The sequence below is a fragment of the Aquarana catesbeiana genome, linkage group LG05 (genome assembly GCF_042186555.1).
Source record: "Aquarana catesbeiana isolate 2022-GZ linkage group LG05, ASM4218655v1, whole genome shotgun sequence".
NCBI lineage: Eukaryota > Metazoa > Chordata > Amphibia > Anura > Ranidae > Aquarana > Aquarana catesbeiana.
The window spans coordinates 617,932,452-617,953,784 of NC_133328.1; the positions used below are offsets into that span (position 1 = coordinate 617,932,452).

A 21,333-nucleotide genomic window follows, 5' to 3' on the forward strand; every position below is an offset into this window, starting at 1 on the left:
AAGAGAGGTGAAATATTCTGATGAGGAGCACAGACAGCAAATCAAATGTCACAGGGGTGATAACCCTTCCCTATGTTTTCCAAAAAGCTTAAAAACGGATTCTTTGGCTGGAGCTACACTTTGAAAATGCACCAGTTCAAAATTACAAACAGATTCTACTTAACAACAAACCTACAGTCCCTGTCTTGTTTGCACCGCCTGTATACTGCTGTTCAGAGTATATAAGGCCTAGGGTCCCACACCTTTCCTTTTTTAATTTGGGTGCGGGGTTCCCCTTAATATCCATACAAGACCCAAAGGGCCTGGTAATGGACTGGGGGGTACCCATGCCGTTTGTCTCACTGATTTATATCCATATTGCCAGGACCCGACATTACATTAAAGCAGCAAGCAGTTTTAAATGACTTTTTTTCCTTTAAAAATGACATTTTGTGCAGGGACTGTTCTAAGCACGGGAAACACGTGCCACTTTGCAGGCATACTATAGACACCCCCCAGGTACGATATTTAAAGGAATATTTCACTTTTTTTTTTTTTTACTTTAAGCATCATTAAAATCACTGCTCCCGAAAAAAACGGCCGTTTTTAAAAGTTTTTTTTGCATTGATACATGTCCCCTGGGGTAGGACCGGGTCCCCAAACCCTTTTTAGGACAATACCATGAAAATTAGCCTTTAAAATGAGCACTTTTGATTTCGAACGTTTGAGTCCCATAGACGTCAATGGGGTTCTAATGTTCGTGCAAATTTTCGGTCCGTTCGCAGGTTCTGGTGCGAACCAAACCGGGGGGTGTTCGGCTCATCCCTAATGAGGAGGCACTAATATGCTGCACTGATATGTGGCACTGATGGGCACTGATAGGTGGCACTGATGGGCGACACTGATGGGCATTGATGGACAGCAGTGATGGGCAGCATTGCTAGGCGACACTGAAAGCCAGCACTGACTGGCATCACTAATGAGCACTGATTGGTGGCACTGGTGGGCACTGATTGCTGGCAATGGTGGGCACTAATTGCTGGCACTGATTGGTGACATGGTGGCGCTATAATGTAATCAGGGCACTGATTACATGTTTTGTTGTGCCCTGCGAGGAGATGCCATTGATCGGCTCTCCTCACCACAGACTCTGTCAGTGTGAGCGAGGAGCGCCGATTACTGGCATCTCTGTGTTTACATGTGACCGGCTGTGATTGGACACAGCCGATCACATGGTTAAAGAGCCGCGGACGCAACTCTTTACAGAGATCGGGGTCGTGCCGTGTCCTAGCAACATGGCTGTTCTGGGACGCCGTCATATGACGGCGTCCCAGAACTAGAGCCGCACCTTCTCGCCGTCATTTGACGGTGGACGGGCGGCAAGTAGTTAACCACTTTAAGACCGGGCCTATTTTTCAGACTTGCTGTTTACAAGTTAAAATTTTTTTTTTTTTGTTAGATAATTACTTAGAACCCCCCAACATTATATATATATTTTTTCTAACACCCTAGAGAATAAAATGGTGGTCGTTGCATTACTTTCTGTCACACCGTATTTGCACAGCGGTCTTACAAGCGCACTTTTTTTGGAAAAAATCTGCCACATCTCCGATCGTGATAAGAAGCTTCTGACAGAGGCTTCTTACCACATGATCAGCTGTGACCAATCACAGCTGATCATCGCGTGAACCAAGAAGTGCCAGTAAACGGCATTCCTTGGTTCGAGCTGACAGGGAGATCCGATCGACGGCTCTCCCTCTCAGAGGGGGGGTCTGTGCTGATAATCGGCACACTGATTATCAGCACAGCCCCTATCCAATGTAACAATAGGTTGCCAATCTGTGCCCAATCAGTGCCCCATCATAACCCCCTGCCAGTGCCCAATAAAGTGCAATTCAGTGCCCACCATAGTGCCAATCATTGTCCATCTCAGTGCCCAGCATTAACACCTTGTCAGTAGCTGCCCAATCAGTGCTGCCCATCAGTTCCATCTATTAGTGCCCATCAGTGCTGCCTGTCAGTGCCCATCGGTGCCGCCTCATCAGTGCCTGTCAGTAAAGGAGAAAACAAAACAAAATTTTATAACAGAAACGAAGAAAACCTTTTTTTTTTCAAAAATATCGGTCTTTTTTAGTTTGTTTAGCAAAAAATAAAAACCACAGAGGTGATCAAATACCACCAAATTTAGTTTGGGTACAGTGTTGTATGACCGCGCAATTGTCATTCAAAGTGCAACAGCACTGAAAGCTCAAAATTATCCTGGGCAGGAAGGGGCGAAAGTGCCTGGTATTGAAGTGGTTAAGAGCTATGGGCGGAAGGGACATTTTGACATCGCTTCTGCCCTGCAATGGTATGGAGCCGGGTGGGAGCCATCTTCCCCTCACTCAGCTCCATACCTAACACGGAAGAGGACCTGCTCGCCTCCGCCATAGCCGGTGGCTCCAGTAAGCGGTGGAGAGAACCGGAGGGAGGGGAGGGGCCTTCTCCCGCCACCGATAAAAGTGATCTTGCGGCGAATCTACCGCAGAGACCACTTTTATCTGAAAGCGGACCGCCCGCTGAAGAAGAAGATACCAGGGTTATGGCAGCTAGCTGCTGCCATAACAACGATATTTCTCTTCAAAGTACCGCCGTATAATGATGGGATGCGGTCTGGAAGTGGTTAACTAAAGCTGTATGAAGATACAACAAGAACTCTGCTCCACTCTAAAAAGACAGCAAGCAAACCAACATTTTATATGTAAATTCAAAAAGTCAAATTCCCATTCTATCCACTGACATGCTCCTTCTACTCTTCCTTCTAACATTGGTGTTCTCTATCCTCAAATTATCCTTACTCTACCCCTCCTCTCTACCCCACAGCCTACATATATCACCCTCACTCCTACCCTCTCGCTACTACTGCTCCCATCACCTTCTGCAACTACTGAACCCACATGCTGACCTAAACACCAAGGCAGTGAGATATGTGCCCTCATACACATCCCGCTCCCATCTTACTATCCTCACCCTCCTCCTAATCTCTGAGACCATTTCTCGAAATCCTGGCCCTCCATTTCCTAACTGCAAACCCCATTTCCGGCACCCCTCCTCCTCTGGCAACAGCTGCAACCCATCCAGTTTAATTTCTTTCCCCTGCTTCCTAAAACTAGCCCCCCAGATCTCATGTGCCCTTTGGAATGCCCTCTCCATCTGTAATAATCTCACATCTGTACATGACCCTTTTTATCTCTCATTGTTTTAACATACTCACCATAACTGAAACCTGGCTTCAAGATTTTGACTCTGCCTCTCCTGCTGCCCTCTCCCATGGTGGCCTCCACTGGATTCCCCCCCCCCCGACCTGATGGATGGAAAGGAGATGGAGTTGGATTCCTTCTATCCCCGCAAAGCACCTTCCAAGTCCTTCCCACCCCTCCCTCTCTATCCCTCTCTTCTTTCGAGATGCACTGTTTTTGTCTGTTTTCTCCCATTTCTCTGACGATTGCAGCAATTTATCAGCCTCCTGGACCAGTATCATGCTTTTTAAAAGATTTTTCTGCCTGGCTACCCTACTTTCTCTCCTCTGAAATACCAACGATCATTCTCTGTGACTTCAACATCCCTGTTAATGTTAACAGCTCAACTACAGCTCAACTTCTCAACTTAACCTCATCTTTTGGCCTAAACCAATGGACACACTCACTCCAATTGGGAATACCCTCGACCTTGTATTCTCCCATCTCTGCACTCCTGGCAACCTCACCAACACTCTATTTCCTATCTCTGATCATAATCTCATCAGTTTCACAGTATTCTTGTTTCTAACCACCTATCCATCCAAGCAGCAAACGATTACTTGTAGAAACCTTCGCTACTTTAACCCTTCTCTTCTCTATTCTGCTACTGACCACCTCTATGGTATAATCTCTCCTCTTCCCTGATGGAAGCAAAGTTTAGCTAAACATAGTCTTTAAAGTGATTGTAAAGGTTCCATTTTTTTTTCTTAAAGTAAAAAACATGTTCTACTTATCTGCTCTGTGTAATGGTTTTGCACAGAGCAGCCCCGATCCTCCTCTTCTTGGGTCCCTCGCCGGCACTTCTGGCCCCTCCCCCCCCTACAAGTGCCCCTATAAGAAGTTGCTTCCCATGGGGGCACTCCTGATTGTTCGCTCTAAAGCCGCCTCTGTGCGTCTATGAGAGAGACAGAGAGCGGCTGGGCCCCGCCCCCAGCGGCTCTCCCTGCTGTGTCTCAGCCAATGAGGAAACAGAGATTCGGGAGAGTTTCTGCTCTCCTGCACATCACTGGATTGGGATTGGAGGGAGGCTAAGAGGGGAGCTTCACCCTGAAGGTTTTTTACCTTCATGCATAAAGGTAAATAACCTTCAGGCTTTAGAACCACTTAAATTATGTATTTTTAAATATACAGTTGCAATAATTTGGACCAATATAACTATGGTATAGATATGCCATACCTGGCTGATGCCCCCGGAAGCTGGAAATCACTGCTACTCCAAGTTGGAGAGGCGGGGCAGTGATGTCACTCTCTCAACCTCGTCCAATCAGAGAATACTATGCGTTTATTCAGTAAATGCAAAGCATTCTCTGAATGGCGCCTGTGCTGAACGCCCAACCTGTGTTCACAATGCATCAGGCTGGCCGCTCGTCATGGGACTCGGAAGTAAGGGATCACTGTAGTTGCAGTGTCTACTTTTAGTGATTTCCAGCTTTCAGGGACATCGGCCAGTTATAATATATACATAGAAATTGATTCAGTAAAGTATAAATATCTGAAATTCATCTTTAACCTCTTGCCGACCAGCCGCACAGTTATACGGCGGCAAAGGTGGCTCCGCTGTGTGGATCGACGTACCAGTACAGCAGATCATGCACTAGCTTCTGTGGGCACGCACAGACTGCCCAGCGGGGGAGCCAACCAGCGGGTCCTGCGGACTCGATGTCCACCGGTTGCCTGCGATCGATCCCCCGCAGAGACAGAACGGGGATCTGCCAAACTAAACAAGGCAAATCTCCATTCTGACAGGGGATTACACTGAGATGCTATGCAGGAAGTTGAATCTATGTGTTATCCCAAGGAGACCATTCCACATACAGTTAGTAAACACCCCCAGGAAACGCAGTTAACCCCTTGATCGCCCCTGATGTTAACCCCTGCCAGTGGCATCACTACAGTGACAGTGCATGTTTTTAGCACTGATCACTGTGTTAATGTCACTGGTCCCCAAAAAAGTGTAAAAAATGTCAGGTATCCGATCTGTCCACCACAATGTCGCAGTCCCGCTAAAAATCGCTGATTACCGTCATTACCAGTAAAAAAATAAAGAAAAATGCCATAAATCTACCCCCTATTTTGTAGACGTGATAACTTTTGCGCAAACCAATCAATATTCGCTTATTGGGGGGTTTTTTTATACCAAAAATATGTAGCGGAATACAAATTGGCCTAAAATTATGAAGAATTTCGATTTTTTTACATTTTTTTATTGGGTGTGTTTTTATAGCAGAAAATAAAAAATATTGGGTTTTTTTTTCAAAATTTTCGGTCTTTTTTTTGTTTATAGCGCAAAAAATAAAAACCGCGGAGGTGATCAAATACCACCAAAAGAAAGTTCTATTTGTGGAGAAAAAAGAACATCAATTTTATTTGGGCTTGACGTCGCACGACCGCGCAATTGTCACTAAAGTAACTCAGTGCTGTATCACAAAAAATGGCCTGCTCATTAAGAGGGTAAAACCTTCCGGGGCTGAAGTGGTTAAAGTAATTGTAAACTTTTTTTTTATTAAAGTGGTTGTAAACCTCAGATATGAAATATGCACATCCCTCTGCAGTGTGTACTTGTCTCAATTAAGAGCACTAAGTGTCATTTCTATCTGCTGCTTCGTTCCTCTGTTATCTGTATGAGTCACTGGTGACAAGTTTTCCTGACACCAACAGAAAATTGGTAACGGGGGAAGGAGCTCCAGGAGATTGACAGCCTCAGCTCTGTTCCTGTGTGCTGTATTGGGGGGGGGGGGGTCGCTTCCCTCCATTTAGCTCCCAGACCTCTCCTCACTGAGCTCTGCAGAGTGTATATGCAGCTCTCCATCCCATTATTTTTTTATTTACAGAGAAACGTATAAATTCTGGGCTTTGAACAGATGTAGTGAAGAGAAGACTGCAGATGAAAAGGTACAATTTATGTAGGAGGATTTGTTTGATCTCTGTGTATCACCTGAGGATAGTGACTTCACTGGGTGTATGTAGGGGTTTTCAACCGCTTTAAAATAATAAACAGGTTATACTTACCTGCTCTGTGGAATGGTTTTGCACAGAGTGGCCCCAAACTTCCTCTTCTGGGGTCCCCCACCGGAGCTCTTCTCCCTTTTTCTGTGTCTGAACCCATTGCAAGCGCTTACTATAATAAAAGACGTGTTGGCTTGACCCCAAGCCGGGCTGTATGACTCCATAGATACACACAGTGTGACTCAGCCCTCCCCCTGCTCACTCCTCACTGGATTTGATAGACAGCAGCAGGAGCCAATGGCTCTCGCTGCTGCCTTTGTGCCAATGAGGAGAGAGAGAGAGAGAGCAATGATGCTGTTCTCAGGCACAGTGCTGGATTGAAAGAGGAGCCAGGTAAGTATTTGGGGCAAGCTGATACTGGAAGCAGGGGCGTAACTAGAAATAGTAGGGCCCCCCTGCAAACAGCCCCCCCCCCCCACAGCTGCCCTAGTGTCAATGCAGCGTGACCTGTGCCCAATACAGCGTGACCTGTGCCCCATACAGCGTGACCTGTGCCCAATTCAGCCTGGTCTGCCTGTGCCCCATACAGCCCCACCTATGCAGAGGAATAGGCAAGCCACCCCGGATCAGCAGAGAGTGGGATTGCCCGCTGTAATAGCTTTCATTTGAATTTCCTGTCTTCCCGGGGCTCATCGTCACATAGCCCCACCTCTTGGCCTGACGCCTTTGATGATGTCACATGTCCCGCATTGGATCGCATTCTGTCAAAGGCACCGGGCCAAAAGGTGGAGCTATGTGACGTGAGCCCCGGGAACACTGGAAGTTCTAATGAAAGCTCTTACATCGGGCAATTCAGCTCTCTGCTGATACGGACAGCTCGTCTCTTCCTTTCCTCTCTCTTCCCCTGGCTGGGAGACTGTGCCGGCAGTGCTCTCATCCTCACTGGGCCCCACTTGGCTGCGGGCCCCATAGCGCCCACATGGGTCGCTATGGTGGTAGTTACGCCCCTGACTGGAAGGTTTTTTTCCCTATAAAAATAACAAACATGTTATACTTACCTCCTGTGTTGCAGTGGATTTGCACAGAGCAGCCCCAATCCTCCTCTTCTCGGGTCCCTCTTCGGCTCAGAACCACAAGTGCATCAAAGTGTATATTAAATTGAACAGCTTCAATAAACGAACCGTGAAAATGATATATATGACGAATACAGTGAAAATTTATATAGTGAAATAATAAAGTCTCCAGTAGTCTCCAAAATCACTTCCATGTAGTGACTATTCGCAGTCCATATTCAAATGGGGCAATCCTGTTCACCTTGTGAGTGGCCAGTGAAATAGATGAAAGGCAATTTGTGATAATACCACCACCCGAGTGAATTGTAGGCTTACCAGAAACTGTGGACCCAAAAGAACATACGTTCTATGAGTCAGATGTGCTTGTATTGCCACCGGCAATGGAAGAAGAGCCTTGAAGATCAACAATGATGGAAATCTGGAGTCATCCAGGATAATGAAGGAGATGAGGGGGACTCACTTAAGGTGACCATAGATACATGGAAATTCAGCTGGTTCAGCAGGGATCGGTCACATTTCCATCCATGTGTGGTCACTCCTCTGCCGCCAGATCCTGCAGTGTCCTCTTCGGCTCTCCTGGCCCCTCCCTCCTGTCCTGTGCCCCCACAGCAAGCCACTTGCTATGGGGGCACCCGAGCCGAGTCACAGTTCTCTGTGTCCATTCAGACACGGAGCCCCAACCCAGCCCTGCTCCCTCTCTCCCCTGATTGGCTAGCTGACTTTGATTGACAGCAGTGGGAGCCAATGGCACCGCTGCTGTATCTCAGCCAATCAGGAAGGAGAATGTGGACATTGCTGGACAGAGATGGGGCTCAGGTAAGTGTTAGGGGGGTGCTGCACACAGAAGGCTTTTTATCTTAATACATAAAATGCATTAAGAAAAAAAAAAAAACATTCTGTCCTTACAACCCCTTTAATACAGAGAATCCATTAACCACTTCAGCCCCGGAAGGATTTGCCCCCTTAATGACCAGGCCATTTTTTGCGATACGGCACTGCGTCGCTTTAACTGACAATTGCACGGTCGTGCGACGTTGTACCCAAACAAAATGTCCTTTTTTTCCCCCACAAATAGAACTTTCTTTTGGTGGTATTTGATCACCTCTGCGGTTTTTATTTTTTGAGCTATAAACAAAAAAAAGAGCCACAATTTTGGAAAAAAAATAAAAATTTATGCTATAATAAATATCCACAAACAAAATATATATATATATATATATATATATATATATATATATAAAAAAAAAACAAATTAATTAATCAGTTTAGGCCGATATGTAGTCTTCTACGTATTTTTGGTAAAAAAATCGCAATTGATCGGTTTGCGCAAAAGTTATTGCGTCTACAAACTATGGGATAGATTTAGGGACTTTTATGGGGGGTTTTTTATTGTTTTTACTAGTAATGGCGGTGATCTGCAATTTTTAGTAGGACTGCGACATTGCGGCGGAGTAATCTGACCCCAAATGACACTTTTTGGGGACCATTGACATTATTAAATTGATTGGTGCTATAAAAATGCAGTGATCAGTGTAAACATGTCACTGGCAGGGAAGGGGTTAACACTAGGGGGCGATCATGGGGTGTTAAGTGTGTTCCCTGGGTATGTTCTAACTGTAGGGGGATGGGCTCACTGGGACTTGACAGAGATCACTGCTCCCGATCACTGGGAACAGAAGATCTCTGACATGTCATCTGGCAGAATGGGGAATCGCCTTGTTTACATAGGCAGTTCCCTGCTCTGCCTCTCCTCACCGCGATCGCGGTTTGCCGGCGGACATAGACTCCACCGGACCCACAAGAGCGCACCCCCCCGCAACTGCGCCTGCGCGAGCCGCCCTATAGCTATTCTCGCAGCAGAGCCGTCCTGCTGCAGGATATCTGCGTGAGCTCGTCAACTAGTGGTTAAAGTAGTAGTAAACTGTCACATGTACCCAGTGAAGTGACTGGCCTCAGTTGATACACAGAGATGAAACAAATCATCCTACATAAGTTGTACCTGTTTATCTCCAGCCGTCTTTCCCCTATATCCATTTAAAGTGCAGAGTTTACATTATATATCTCAGTTCTGAAAAGCAGGGGATAGAGAGCTGAAGTTACACCAGTGAGGAGAGCTCTGAGAGCTGATTGGAGGGAAGGGACACACCCCCCTTCACACAACACACAGGAACAGAGCTGAGACTTTATATCTGCTGGAGTTCCTTCCCCTGTCACCATTTATCTCATGGTGTCAGGAAAATTTGTCAGAACGGATTCATGCTGCTAGCAGAGGAAGGAGACAGCAGACAAATATGACACTTAGTGCTCTGGACTGAGACAAGTACACACTATAGAGGGATATGCTTTGTTCATATTTCATGTCCGAGGTTTACAACCACTTTAAGGTAAGCCTTTAGCCTTTAGAATCACTGTAACTGTTTGCCGATCGCATAACTTAGCCAGGAGAGACACAGAACTGAGCTCTGCCTATCTATGTAAACAAGGAAGAACTCCGTTCTGACACGGGGGAAGTGATGGATTTTGGTTCCTACAAAGCAAAGCAGGGAATAAATTCCATCTCTACTCCTAGTAAAAGCACCTCACAGTGCCCTAGAAATGAACCCCATTCCCAGCCAGTGTCAGTACAGTGACAGTGTATATTATTAGCAATGATCACTGTATTAGTGTCACTGGTGATGATAGTGACAGTTCGTCAATTCTCATCTAGTGATTTGTCACAGCAGATGTCGATCAGAGGGTACCAGCCAATAGAGGATTGCCAGCATCCTCTGATCGTTGGGAAGACATGCAGGACAGGGCTCTGCCTATATAAACAAGGCAGAGATCTGTCCTGTCAGCTGTAAAGTAATAGATTTTCTTTCCCCGCAAAGCAAGGAATAAAATCCACCACATCCCCTAAGCCTCGTACACACAATCGGATTGTTGACCAGCAAAACCTCAGACTTTTGTCCAAAGGGCGTTGGCCCAAACTTGTCTTGCATACACACGGCCACACAATTGTTGGCCAACAATCATGAATGTAGTGATGTACTACGTGGTTTTTCAGCTATTTTGCGCCACCCTTTGGGCTCCTTCCGCTAATTTCGTGTTAGTAGAAGTTTGGTGAGTGTTGATTTGCGCTTTTCAGTTTGTTTCTGAACGGCCGTTCGTCAACCAGCCATGTTGTGGAATCGGAGGAGATAACATGTTATATATTATTGGCCTTGGAGTTATTGCTTTGACATTATTTTTTGGCTGAATAATGATTTGATTTGGTATATTTTCTATATTTTTGGATGCATAGAATGCACTTTTTGGTTAAGTTCTATTTGCAGATAACATGTCTAATTTTATGTTTTCTTTTTTTAATGCACAATAAAAAAAATTGTGTAGAATAATACTTGGCTATGTGTTTTACTTCAAATGACAGTTTGGGAGTAGTAGTTACATTTAAAAAAAATACAATGTAAAATTAACAAGGGACACCAACATAGTTGTATCTTTGGTCTTAAAAACTACAGGATAATGGTGTTGTGGTAACTTGCCCAAATAATAAAAAAAAAAAAACATAATAATATTATTCCTGATATCACTAGAAAAAAAAAGCCTTTGAAAATTAGTTTGCAATAACTTCATCAGTATCACCAGGAAAGCAGCTTCATTAGAAGAAGAGAATTGTGCGCTGCATTTCCAGACTTCATAATTTGCCGCGTCACGAATGTTAATTCTCCATTACGAGCGCAAGTTTACAAGACCGACCGCTTCTGCCTCGTCCTTGCTTCCGAGCATGCGTGTTTGTGCTTTGGACTTTCGTCCGACGGACTTGTGTACACACGCTCGGAAAATCCGACAACAGACATTTGTCCGCGGAAAATTTGAAAACCTGCCATCCAACATTTGTTGGCGGAAAATCCAACAACAGCCTGTCATCACACATTTCCTGTCGGAAAATCTGATCGTGTGTACGAGGCTTAAGTGAAAGCTCCCCGCATAGTACACAAAAACACAGGTTTAACCTTTTGATCACCTTAGATGTTTAACCCCTTCCCAGCCAGTGTCATTAGTACAGTGACAGTGCACATTTTTAGCACTGATCACTGTATTAGCGTCGCTGGTTCCCCCAAAGTATCAGACTGTCTGCCGCAATATCGCAGTCCCACTATAAGCTGCTGATCGCTGCCATTACTAGTATAAAAAAATAAAATTTAAAAAATCAATAAAAATTCCAGTATATATCTCCTGTCGTAACTTTTTGTGCAAACCAATCAGTATACGTTTATTGGGATTTATTTTTATACCAAAAATATGTAGCAGAATACATTGTGGCCTAAATTGATGAAGAAATTAGATTTTTTTTTTAAATTATGGGATATGTTTTATAGCAGAAAGTAAAAAATATTGTTGTTTTTTTTTTCATCATTGTCTGTCTTTTTTTTTTTTTTTGTTAATAGTGCAAAAAAACAAAAAAAAAACAAACAGTGGTGATCAAATACCACCAAAAGAAAAAGAAAGCTCTATTCGTGGGGAAAAAATGACATACATTTTATTTGTGTGCAGTGTTGCAATTGTCAGTTAAAGCAATGCAGTGCTGTAAAGCAAAAAAATGCTCTGGTCATTAAGGGGGGTAAATCGTCCAGAAGGGTCAAGTGGTTGCTGGTTCTGAATTTCCCTGGTACTGTTAGAACCCCATACACACTATTAGTTTTCTGCAGATTTTTGTCTTCAGATTTACCAAAACCATGTAGTGCAAGGGCCTGCCTGATTGCATACAAATTGAAACTCTTAAGGTTTGATATTATATATTATATTATATTATATTATAATATATTATATGGTTTTGTTAAATCTGAAGACAAAAATCTGCAGAAAATCTAATAGTGTGTAATGGGGCCTTGGAGTGCAGTAATTTGTTGTTTAAATCTCTAAAACAGGACCGAGATGGTGGCCCCCCTTGAATATATGAAAATGTTGAAAAACAATAACATTTTTATATATAAAAAAAAAAAAAAGTGCCCATTAAATGAATCTTTATTTTACAAAGTGAAATGACTCCATATCCGCTCCAGTGGATGAAGAGGTTGATTTGTTGGTTCTGACACCCATGAACTGAGCAGAGTCTGATCTCAGATCTGAATGTTCTGTTCAACCTCTCAGAGATTCATCTCACTCCAGTAACCTGCTCAAGATGTTGGAACATAAACAGCTGCCTGGCTGGATGACTCTGCAGAGTCCATCGCTTGATTTGCCCCCTTTTTGCTACTTTCAGGATGGTAAATAGTTTGACATCTCTGAGTGCCCTTTTCAAGGGCTCATATGGACGGGGTGTTCATTTCAAATGCAGTCCTTTCTGATTAAACACCGCGGCCTGGGCCAAGTCAAATTTTCAAAACCTTCCACGACCCAACAGTAACACCTGATTCACACTGGTATGACTTGTCGTGCAACTTTGGACATCAAAGACAAGTCGTACCCCATGTTTTCCCATAATAGCCAACATATATATAGTACATGATTTAATAATATAAATTACAGCAGAATTATCCGTGGACAGCAATTCCCATGATCAGTTGACGCGTTTCACGCGTCAGGATGGAAGAGGAAAAGTTGCAGTCGCATGACAAGTCGTACCCCATGTTTTCCCATAATAACCAACATATATATATAGTACATGATTTAATACATTAATTACAGCAGAATTATCCGTGGACAGCAATCCCCATCATCAGTCGACGCGTTTCCCGTTACTGCTTCATCAGGATGGAAGAGGAAAAGATGCAGTCGCATGACAAGTCGTACCCCATGTTTTCCCATAATAGCCAACATATATATAGTACATGATTTAATAAATTAATTACAGCAGAATTATCCGTGGACAGCAATGCCCATCATCAGTTGACGCGTTTCCCGTTAGTGCTTCATCAGGATGGAAGAGGAAAAGTTACAGTGGTAACTGGATAGACAAATCGTTTAGCATTATGTAACATATTCATACAATGTTTAAATATTGTTTTAGTGCAATATAGGAAAGAATGCTGAGAAATCCAGCCAGATGGTTATCCGTCATGTAATACCATCAGGGAGGCGTGTGATTGGCCCCAAGTTTATTCTGCAGCAGGACAACCACCCCAAACATGCAGCCGATGTCATTAAGTACTATCTTCAGCATAAAGAAGAAGAAGCAGTCCTGGAAGGGATGGTTTGGCCCCCCACAGAGCCCTGATCTCAACATCATTGAGTCTGTCTGGAGAGACAGAAGGATTTGAGGGAGCCGACATCGACAGAAGATCTGTGGTTAGTTCTCCAAGATGTTTGGAACAACCTACCTGCCGAGTTCCTTCAACAACTGTATGGTAGTGTACCTAGAAGAACTGATGCTGTTTTGAGGGCAAAGGGCGGTCACACCAAAGATTGATTGGATTTGGATTTCTCTTCTGTTCATTTACTTTCCATTATGTTAATTGATAAAAATAAACTATTAACAGTTCTATTTCTGAAACAGAATAAAATCTCTTAATTTACAAAAAATGTTCACACCTGCCTAAAACTTTTGCACAGTACTCTAAGTATTTGTTATTGTAAAGTGATACTAAAGGCTTTAGTTTTTTTCTTTTGTGTAAAATAAAAATAAAAAGTCATATTTACCTACTCTGTGCAACGATATTGAAGAGAAAGGTGACTTACCTCCTCGTCTAGCTGTCCTCCACTGGCTCTGCCAGGTTCGCTTTCCTCCAGCTACCTCCTTAGCAAGCTGGGTGCTAAGAAGGCACACATGGGTGCAAGCTCCTGAGCTGGGCTGTGTGCCTCCATAAACACACACAGCGCTGGTAAGCCACGCCCCCCTCTATCCTCAAAGGATTTTGACAACAGCAGGAGCCTAAGGCTGCCCTCAGTGTCTCCTTTGAAGCAGGACGTGAGGGGTGGTGGGGTTTGTGCTGGAGCCGTGACAGGAGTAAGGTAAGTGTTTAGGGACAGAGGAGGGTAGGAGAGGTAGTGGGGAGTGATTTTGTTTTTTTTTACCTTAAAGTGATATTAAAGTCCTGGATTTTTTTGTTTAACCAGTTCCTGCCTGCACTATAGCCAAAAGACAGCTACAGCGCTGGCTTACTTTACTGGGGGAGGGCTTCATATGACATCCTCCTGTGATCGCGCTGCCCAGTGGTAAAGATCCAATCACAGCAGCCCTTTATCATGTGATCAGCTGTGTCCAATGACAGCTGATAACGGTGTAAACGCAAGCCAGTTATGTGTGTGTTATGTGTTAAAGGGACATCTACACTGATAATCAAAGCACTGATTATCAGTGTCGTCCCAACAGTGCCCACCATGCAACATCACAGGACTGAGATGAGGCTCAGGTAAGTATGAGGGGGGATGCTGCACACAGAAGGTTTTTAATCTTAATGTATAGAATGCATTAAGATTTAAAAAAAAAAAAACATTCTGCACTTTAATTCGGTAATGCATTACAGGAAACAAAAAAAAAAATGTTTAGACTTTTGAACTATTGCTAAATAAGGTCCAAAGCAGAAATGTAAAAACTCCTCTGGTCCATAGGGGTAGGGGTTGTACAGGGGTGAGTGAGGAAGTGTTTAACCACTTGTTGCACAATCACATACATGTACGTGATTGTGTTCAAGTGGTTATACGGGGGTTATGGCTGCAGCTGTATGACCCTTTTATTTTTATTTTTTTTCAGTCGGCAATGCTCTTTCATCTAAAAGCAATCCTAGCAGCTCATTAGCCGCTGGATTGCTTTTTACAGGCTCTCCCCCCCCGCCCGGGGAGCCCGGTATCCGATCCGGCGGTGCGGTCGGGGAGCCTGATATCCGGCGGTGCTACCAGGTTCTCATGGAGCTGGCCAAAGACTGGGATGTCCCCGGCCATCTCTGTGGTTTAGGAGGCTGGAAGCAATGTCACGGTGTCGCTTTCAGTTCAGATGAAAAAAACACATAAAGAGGACCTGTCATGCCTTATTCCTATCACAAGAGATGTTTACATTTCTTGTGATGGAAATAAAAGTGATAAAAATAGGGGATAGTGTAAAAAAGAAAAAAAAAGTCATATTTTTTTTTTAAAGCGCCCCCCCTCCCCTGTGCTTGCGTGCAGAAGCGATCGTATATGTAGGTTGTGCACTCATGAGTAAACCGTGTTTGCACCACACATGTGAGATATCGCCGCAAACATTATAGCGAGAGCAATAATATTAGCGCCAGACCTCCTTTGTAACTCTAAACTGGTAACCTGTAAAAAAATTTTAAGTACCGAAGTTTGTCGCCATTGCACGCGCGCCACTCTTTTTACATATTTATTTGGGAAAAAAATGTTGAAAACCATTTATCATTTTCACTTCACGATTATGTGCCACTCTGTGTTGGTCTATCACATAAAATCCCAATAAAAATACATTTACGATTTTGGTTGTAACATGACAAAATGTGGAAAATGTCAAGGGGTATGAATACTTTTTCAAGGCACTGTACTTTCCATTTCCTCTTCTTTGGTTTGACAGAAACAACTCATGTTGTCCATAGAAAACAGAGTTCAAAATGAATTGGGATCAGTTGCGATGGGCAACCTGTAATTTCTTTGTTTGCTTTTTTCAACCATAAATCCACGGGGGTCTAGTAGTACTGATCTCTGTCTTGTATTTCCAGATTAATAAATGCCCCTTTGGCTTAAAAAAAAAAAGGATCTTTTGGATATTGCTTTGCGTTTATTGCACAGATTTTTACCCCCCTAATGGTTATTGTAGCAGACACTTCATCCCACTCCAGTAAACCTTGTAATAGCTTACCTGCGTCAGTGCATGAGTCTGCAAGTTAGTCCACTACACCCCCTCCCCTTTTCCAGCTATATAAGAAGCAGCAGGATTTGTGAACCTTTGCTGGTCCATCACCCCCGACTGCCTCTGAAGGGGCAACAACACAGACATAATGGCCCGGCTATCTATTATCACCTTAACCTGCATCATTGGTACAGCTTCTGCTACAGTAGCAGGTGAGTAATGACTGCGTGTATCTTACTGTTATAGATAGCATCTATTACCTGGTTGTTTTACTAGTATAAGGTGAATAGTATTTTTTTTTTTTTAATTTCAGACACTTTATAGACTGACCTCTAATAGCCAGAACCAACCCCAAAACTTGAGTCATTATGTGGCTTAGGTTTCAACCGTTGCATCAGTTTCTTGTGAATGGATAAGATGAATGTATACTCAGACCAACCAATCCAGTATTAGGGGGGGCATATTAACCACTTGCTTACCGGGCACTTTCACCCCCTTCCTGCCCAGGCCAATTTTCGGCTTTCAGCGCTCTCACACTTTGAATGACAATTGTGCGATTAATGCAACACTGTTCACACAAATAGGGCTTTCTTTTGGTGATATTTAACCACTTACAGACCGGAAGAATGACCAGGCCATTTTTTTCAATATGGCACTGCGACGCTTTAACTGAAAATTGCGCGGTCGTGCGATGTTGTACCCAAACAAAATTGACATCTTTTTTTTCCCACAATTAGAGCTTTCTTTTGGTGGTTATTTAACACCTCTGCGGTTTTTATTTTTTGCGCTATGAACAAAAAAAGAGCGACAATTTTGAAAAAAAAAACAAAATATTTTTTACTTTTTGCTATAATAAATATCCCCTAAAAAAATTCTTCATCAGTTTAGGCCAATATGTATTCTTCTACATATTTTTGGTAAAAAAAAAAAAATTGCAATAAGCGTGTAAGTGAGAGATGACATCACTGAGGGGGCTAGGGAGGAGGTGGAATCCTTATGGGTAGAGCTCCAAAGGGATGAAACTAAGGGGAAAGTAATACTGGAGTATGCTATAGGCCCCCTAACCTGAGGGGAGAGGGGGAGACGGATCTCCTATCACAATTTGGATTAGCAGCAAGGATGGGATGTTTTATCATAATGGGGGATTTTAATTATCCAGACATAGACTGGGCGGAGGGAACCGCGCATTCATCTAAGGCTCGCCAGTTCCTAAATGTCTTGCAGGACAATTTCATGGTTCAGATGATAGACGCACCAACTAGTAATAAAGCGTTACTGGATCTACTGATTACCAACAATACAGACCTGATCACGGATGTGGAAATAAGGGGCAATTTAGGAAACAGCGATCACAGGTCAATTGGCTTCAGTATAAATCACACAAATAGGAAACATAAGGGGAATACAAAGACACTGAATTTCAAAAGAGCCAACTTCCCTAAACTCCGAACCTTGCTAGAAGATATTAATTGGGATAAAATCTTAGGAACAAAGAACATGGAGGAGAGATGGGTTTACTTTAAGAGCATATTAAATAAGGGCATTAGCCAATGCATCCCATTGGAAAATAAATTTAAAAGAGCAAACAAAAGTCCTGGGTGGCTTAACTCCAATGTAAAAATGTATATAAAAGTAAAGGAGAAGGCCTTCCAAAAATACAAGACTGAGAGATCATCAGCATTCAAACTTTACAAAGAATGCAACAAGAAATGTAAGGGTGCAATTAGGGCGGCTTAGATAGAACACGAAAGGCACATAGCGGAGGAGAGCAAAAAAAATCCCAAGAAATTCTTTAGTAAAAGAGGGAGGACAGACCATATCGGCCCCATAAAGAATGAGGAAGGACATCTGGTTACAAAGGATGGGGAGATGGCAAAGGTATTGAATTTATTCTTCTCCTCAGTCTTCACGAGGGAATCGGGGGGCTTCAGTAACCAAAACTGCAGTGTTTATCCTCATGACACATCACAGGAAGCACCTCCATGGTTAACAGAGGACAGAATTAAAATTAGACTTGGGAAACTTAACATTGATAAATCACTGGGACCAGATGGCTTGCACCCGAGGGTACTTGAGGAACTCAGTCAAGTAATTGCCAGACCATTGTTCCTAATTTTTACTGATAGTCTACTGACTGGAATGGTACCAGCTGATTGGAGAAAAGCCAATGTAGCACCAATATTTAAAAAGGGCCCAAAATATATCCCTGGGAATTACAGACCATTTAGCCTAACATCAATAGTATGTAAACTCTTGGAGGGGATGATAAGGGACTATATACAAGATTTTAGTAATGAGAACGGTATCATTAGCAGTAATCAGCATGGATTCATGAAGAATCGTTCTTGCCAAACCAATCTATTAACCTTCTATGAGGAGGTGAGTTGCCATCTAGATAAAGGAAGGCCCGTAGACGTGGTGTATCTGGATTTTGCAAAAGCATTTGATACAGTTCCCCATAAATGTTTACTTTACAGTAAATAAGGTGCGTTGGCATGGACCATAGGGTGAGTACATGGATAGAAAACTGGCTACAAGGGCGAGTTCAGAGGGTGGTGATAAATGGGGAGTACTCAGAATGGTCAGGGGTGAGTAGTGGGGTTCCCCAGGGTTCTGTGCTGGGACCAATCCTATTTAATTTGTTCATAAACGACCAGGAGGATGGGATAAACAGTTCAATCTCTGTATTTGAGGACGATACTAAGCTAAGCAGAGCAATAACTTCTCCGCAGGATGTGGAAACCTTGCAAGAAGATCTGAGCAAATTAATGGGGTGGGCAACTACATGGCAAATGAGGTTTAATGTGGAAAAATGTAAAATAATGCATTTGGGTGGCAAAAATATGAATGCAATCTATACACTGGGGGGAGAACCTCTGGGGGAATCTAGGATGGAAAAGGACCTGGGGGTCCTAGTAGATGATAGGCTCAGCAATGGCATGCAATGCCAAGCTGCTGCTAACAAAGCAAACAGAATATTGGCATTAAAAAGGGGATCAACTCCAGAGATAAAACGATAATTCTCCCACTCTACAAGACTCTGGTCCGGCCGCACCTGGAGTATGCTGTCCAGTTCTGGGCACCAGTCCTCAGGAAGGATGTACTGGAAATGGAGCGAGTACAAAGAAGGGCAACAAAGCTAATAAAGGGTCTGGAGGATCTTAGTTATGAGGAAAGGTTGTGAGCACTGAACTTATTCTCTCTGGAGAAGAGACGCTTGAGAGGGGATATGATTTCAATTTATAAATACCGTACTGGTGACCCCACAATAGGGAGAAAACTTTTTCGCAGAAGAGAGTTTAATAAGACATGTGGCCACTCATTATAATTAGAAGAAAAGAGGTTTAACCTTAAACTACGTAGAGGGTTCTTTACTGTAAGAGAGGATGGATGTGGAATTCCATTCCACAGTTGGTGGTTTCAGTGGGGGGGCGTAATGGCGGCGATCTGCGATTGTTAGCGGGATTGTGGCGGACAGATCGGACACTTTTGACACTTTTTTGAGACCATTGACATTTATACAGCGATCAGTGCTAAAAAAAAAATGCACTAATTACTGTGTAAATGTCACTGGCAGAGAAGGGGTTAACAGTAGGGGGCGATCAAGGAGTTAAATGTGTTCCCTAGGGAGGTGTTTCTAACTGTGGGAGATGGGACTGACCGGAGGAGGAGAGAGATCGCTGTTCCTAATCACTAGGAACAGACAATCACTCTCTCCTCCTCTGTCAGAATGGGAATCTGTCTGTTTACATTGACAGATCCCCATTCTGGCTTTCTGGCCACGCGTATTAGGTCCCCAGCGGGCAATGGCTCTTAAAGGAGCCGGCGTACACCTACAGTGATTTGCGGGAACGAGCTGACCTGTTGCAGTATAATGAAGGCGGCTGGTCGGCTGGGCGTCTTCAGTATTACAGAACAAGTCCAGCTGAATGTCACTAATAACTACTACTAGATATGCCATGACCTGGATAAATGAGAATCTTCACAGACATACAGAATAGCCTGTGCTGGAGATTTCTGAGCAGTTCCCAGCCGCTGAGGGGTAGATCTCTAAGTGTTTATGTAGAAGGGGTGCATTACTTTGCATTACTTTGCACCCAAGAGATAGCCTGCACCCATCACAAAAAAAAGGAGCAGCTAATTGTGGACGGGCTTCAAAGTTAAACATTTAACTAAGAAAATAAATACAAATAAATCATATTTAGACTTTGGCAACTCCAGCAGTTTTGGTCCATGAAAAAGTAAAAGACTTCTCTAGAGGCCAACATTGTCCTAAGGGTTAAAAAGAATTCTTTCCCCACAAAAGTGCAGTTAGATCAATTCTCTGTATCAATTTTCCGTTCAATAAGAATACCTGTAACTTGTAAGAAAATAATCTGTTCTTTTTTTTTTTTTTAATTCCATTATGGATTTGGCTCTCACGACCTCACATGGGTAGGCATTCCATGGCTAACCCGCACTTACTGCAAAGAACCCCTTCCTAGAATAATTGTAAAACCTTCCTTTCATATTCAGCAGCTGATGTCCCTTTATCCATTGTACAGCTGTTGGAATAAAACGCTACAAAGTATCTAAACACAAGAACAATATTGTAATATATTGCATCTTCTCAGTTTTTAGGTATGGTGGCTGCATTCGTTTTCTTTATTCAAGATTTTTTTCCCCCATTATTTTGCTTTGATTACCTTTGATGATCTTGCTATATTCTGCTCTTGATGATCCTGGGATGACGATGTTTAATCACTGTACTGTATCTATGGAAGTGCAGCATTGTCATCCTAGGCCAGGGGTCTCCAGACTTTCTAAACAAAGGGCCAATTTACTGTCCTTCAGGCACTGGGGCAGACTGTGGCCATTGGGCATAAACAATTCCACATCTTTGGTTTTAATAGGCGGAATAGTGCCCCATTGTTGGTATTAATGGGAGGAATAGTGCCCCTTTGTTGGTGTCAGTGGGAGGAATAGTGCCCCATCGTTAGTTTCAGTGGGAGGAATAGTGCCCCATCATTGGTGTCAGTGAGAGGAATAGTGCCCCATCATTGGTGTCAGTGGGAGGAATAGTGCCCCATCATTGGTGTCAGTGGGAGGAATAGTGCCCCATCATTGGTGTCAGTGGGAGGAATAGTGCCCCATCATTGGTATCAGTGGAAGGAATAGTGCCCCATCATTGGTATCAGTGGAAGGAATAGTGCCCCATCATTGGTGTCAGTGGGAGGAATAGTGCCCCATCATTGGTATTAGTGGGAGGAATAGTGCCCCATCATTGGTATTAGTGGGAGGAATAGTGCCCCAT

The 21,333-nt window shown here is 43.4% G+C and overlaps 1 protein-coding gene across 1 annotated transcript in view; it reads left to right on the top strand.

Moving 5' to 3' along the window:
- The first annotated feature begins 16,146 nt into the window (after window positions 1-16,146).
- The window catches only part of TG (thyroglobulin), a 399,523-nt gene continuing 394,336 nt past the window's right edge, over window positions 16,147-21,333 (top strand). Inside the window, exon 1 of the mRNA XM_073632844.1 lies at window positions 16,147-16,252. Within this exon, the coding sequence (XP_073488945.1) occupies window positions 16,189-16,252 (64 nt within the window). The 5' untranslated portion in view covers window positions 16,147-16,188. The remainder of the gene's footprint in view (window positions 16,253-21,333) is intronic.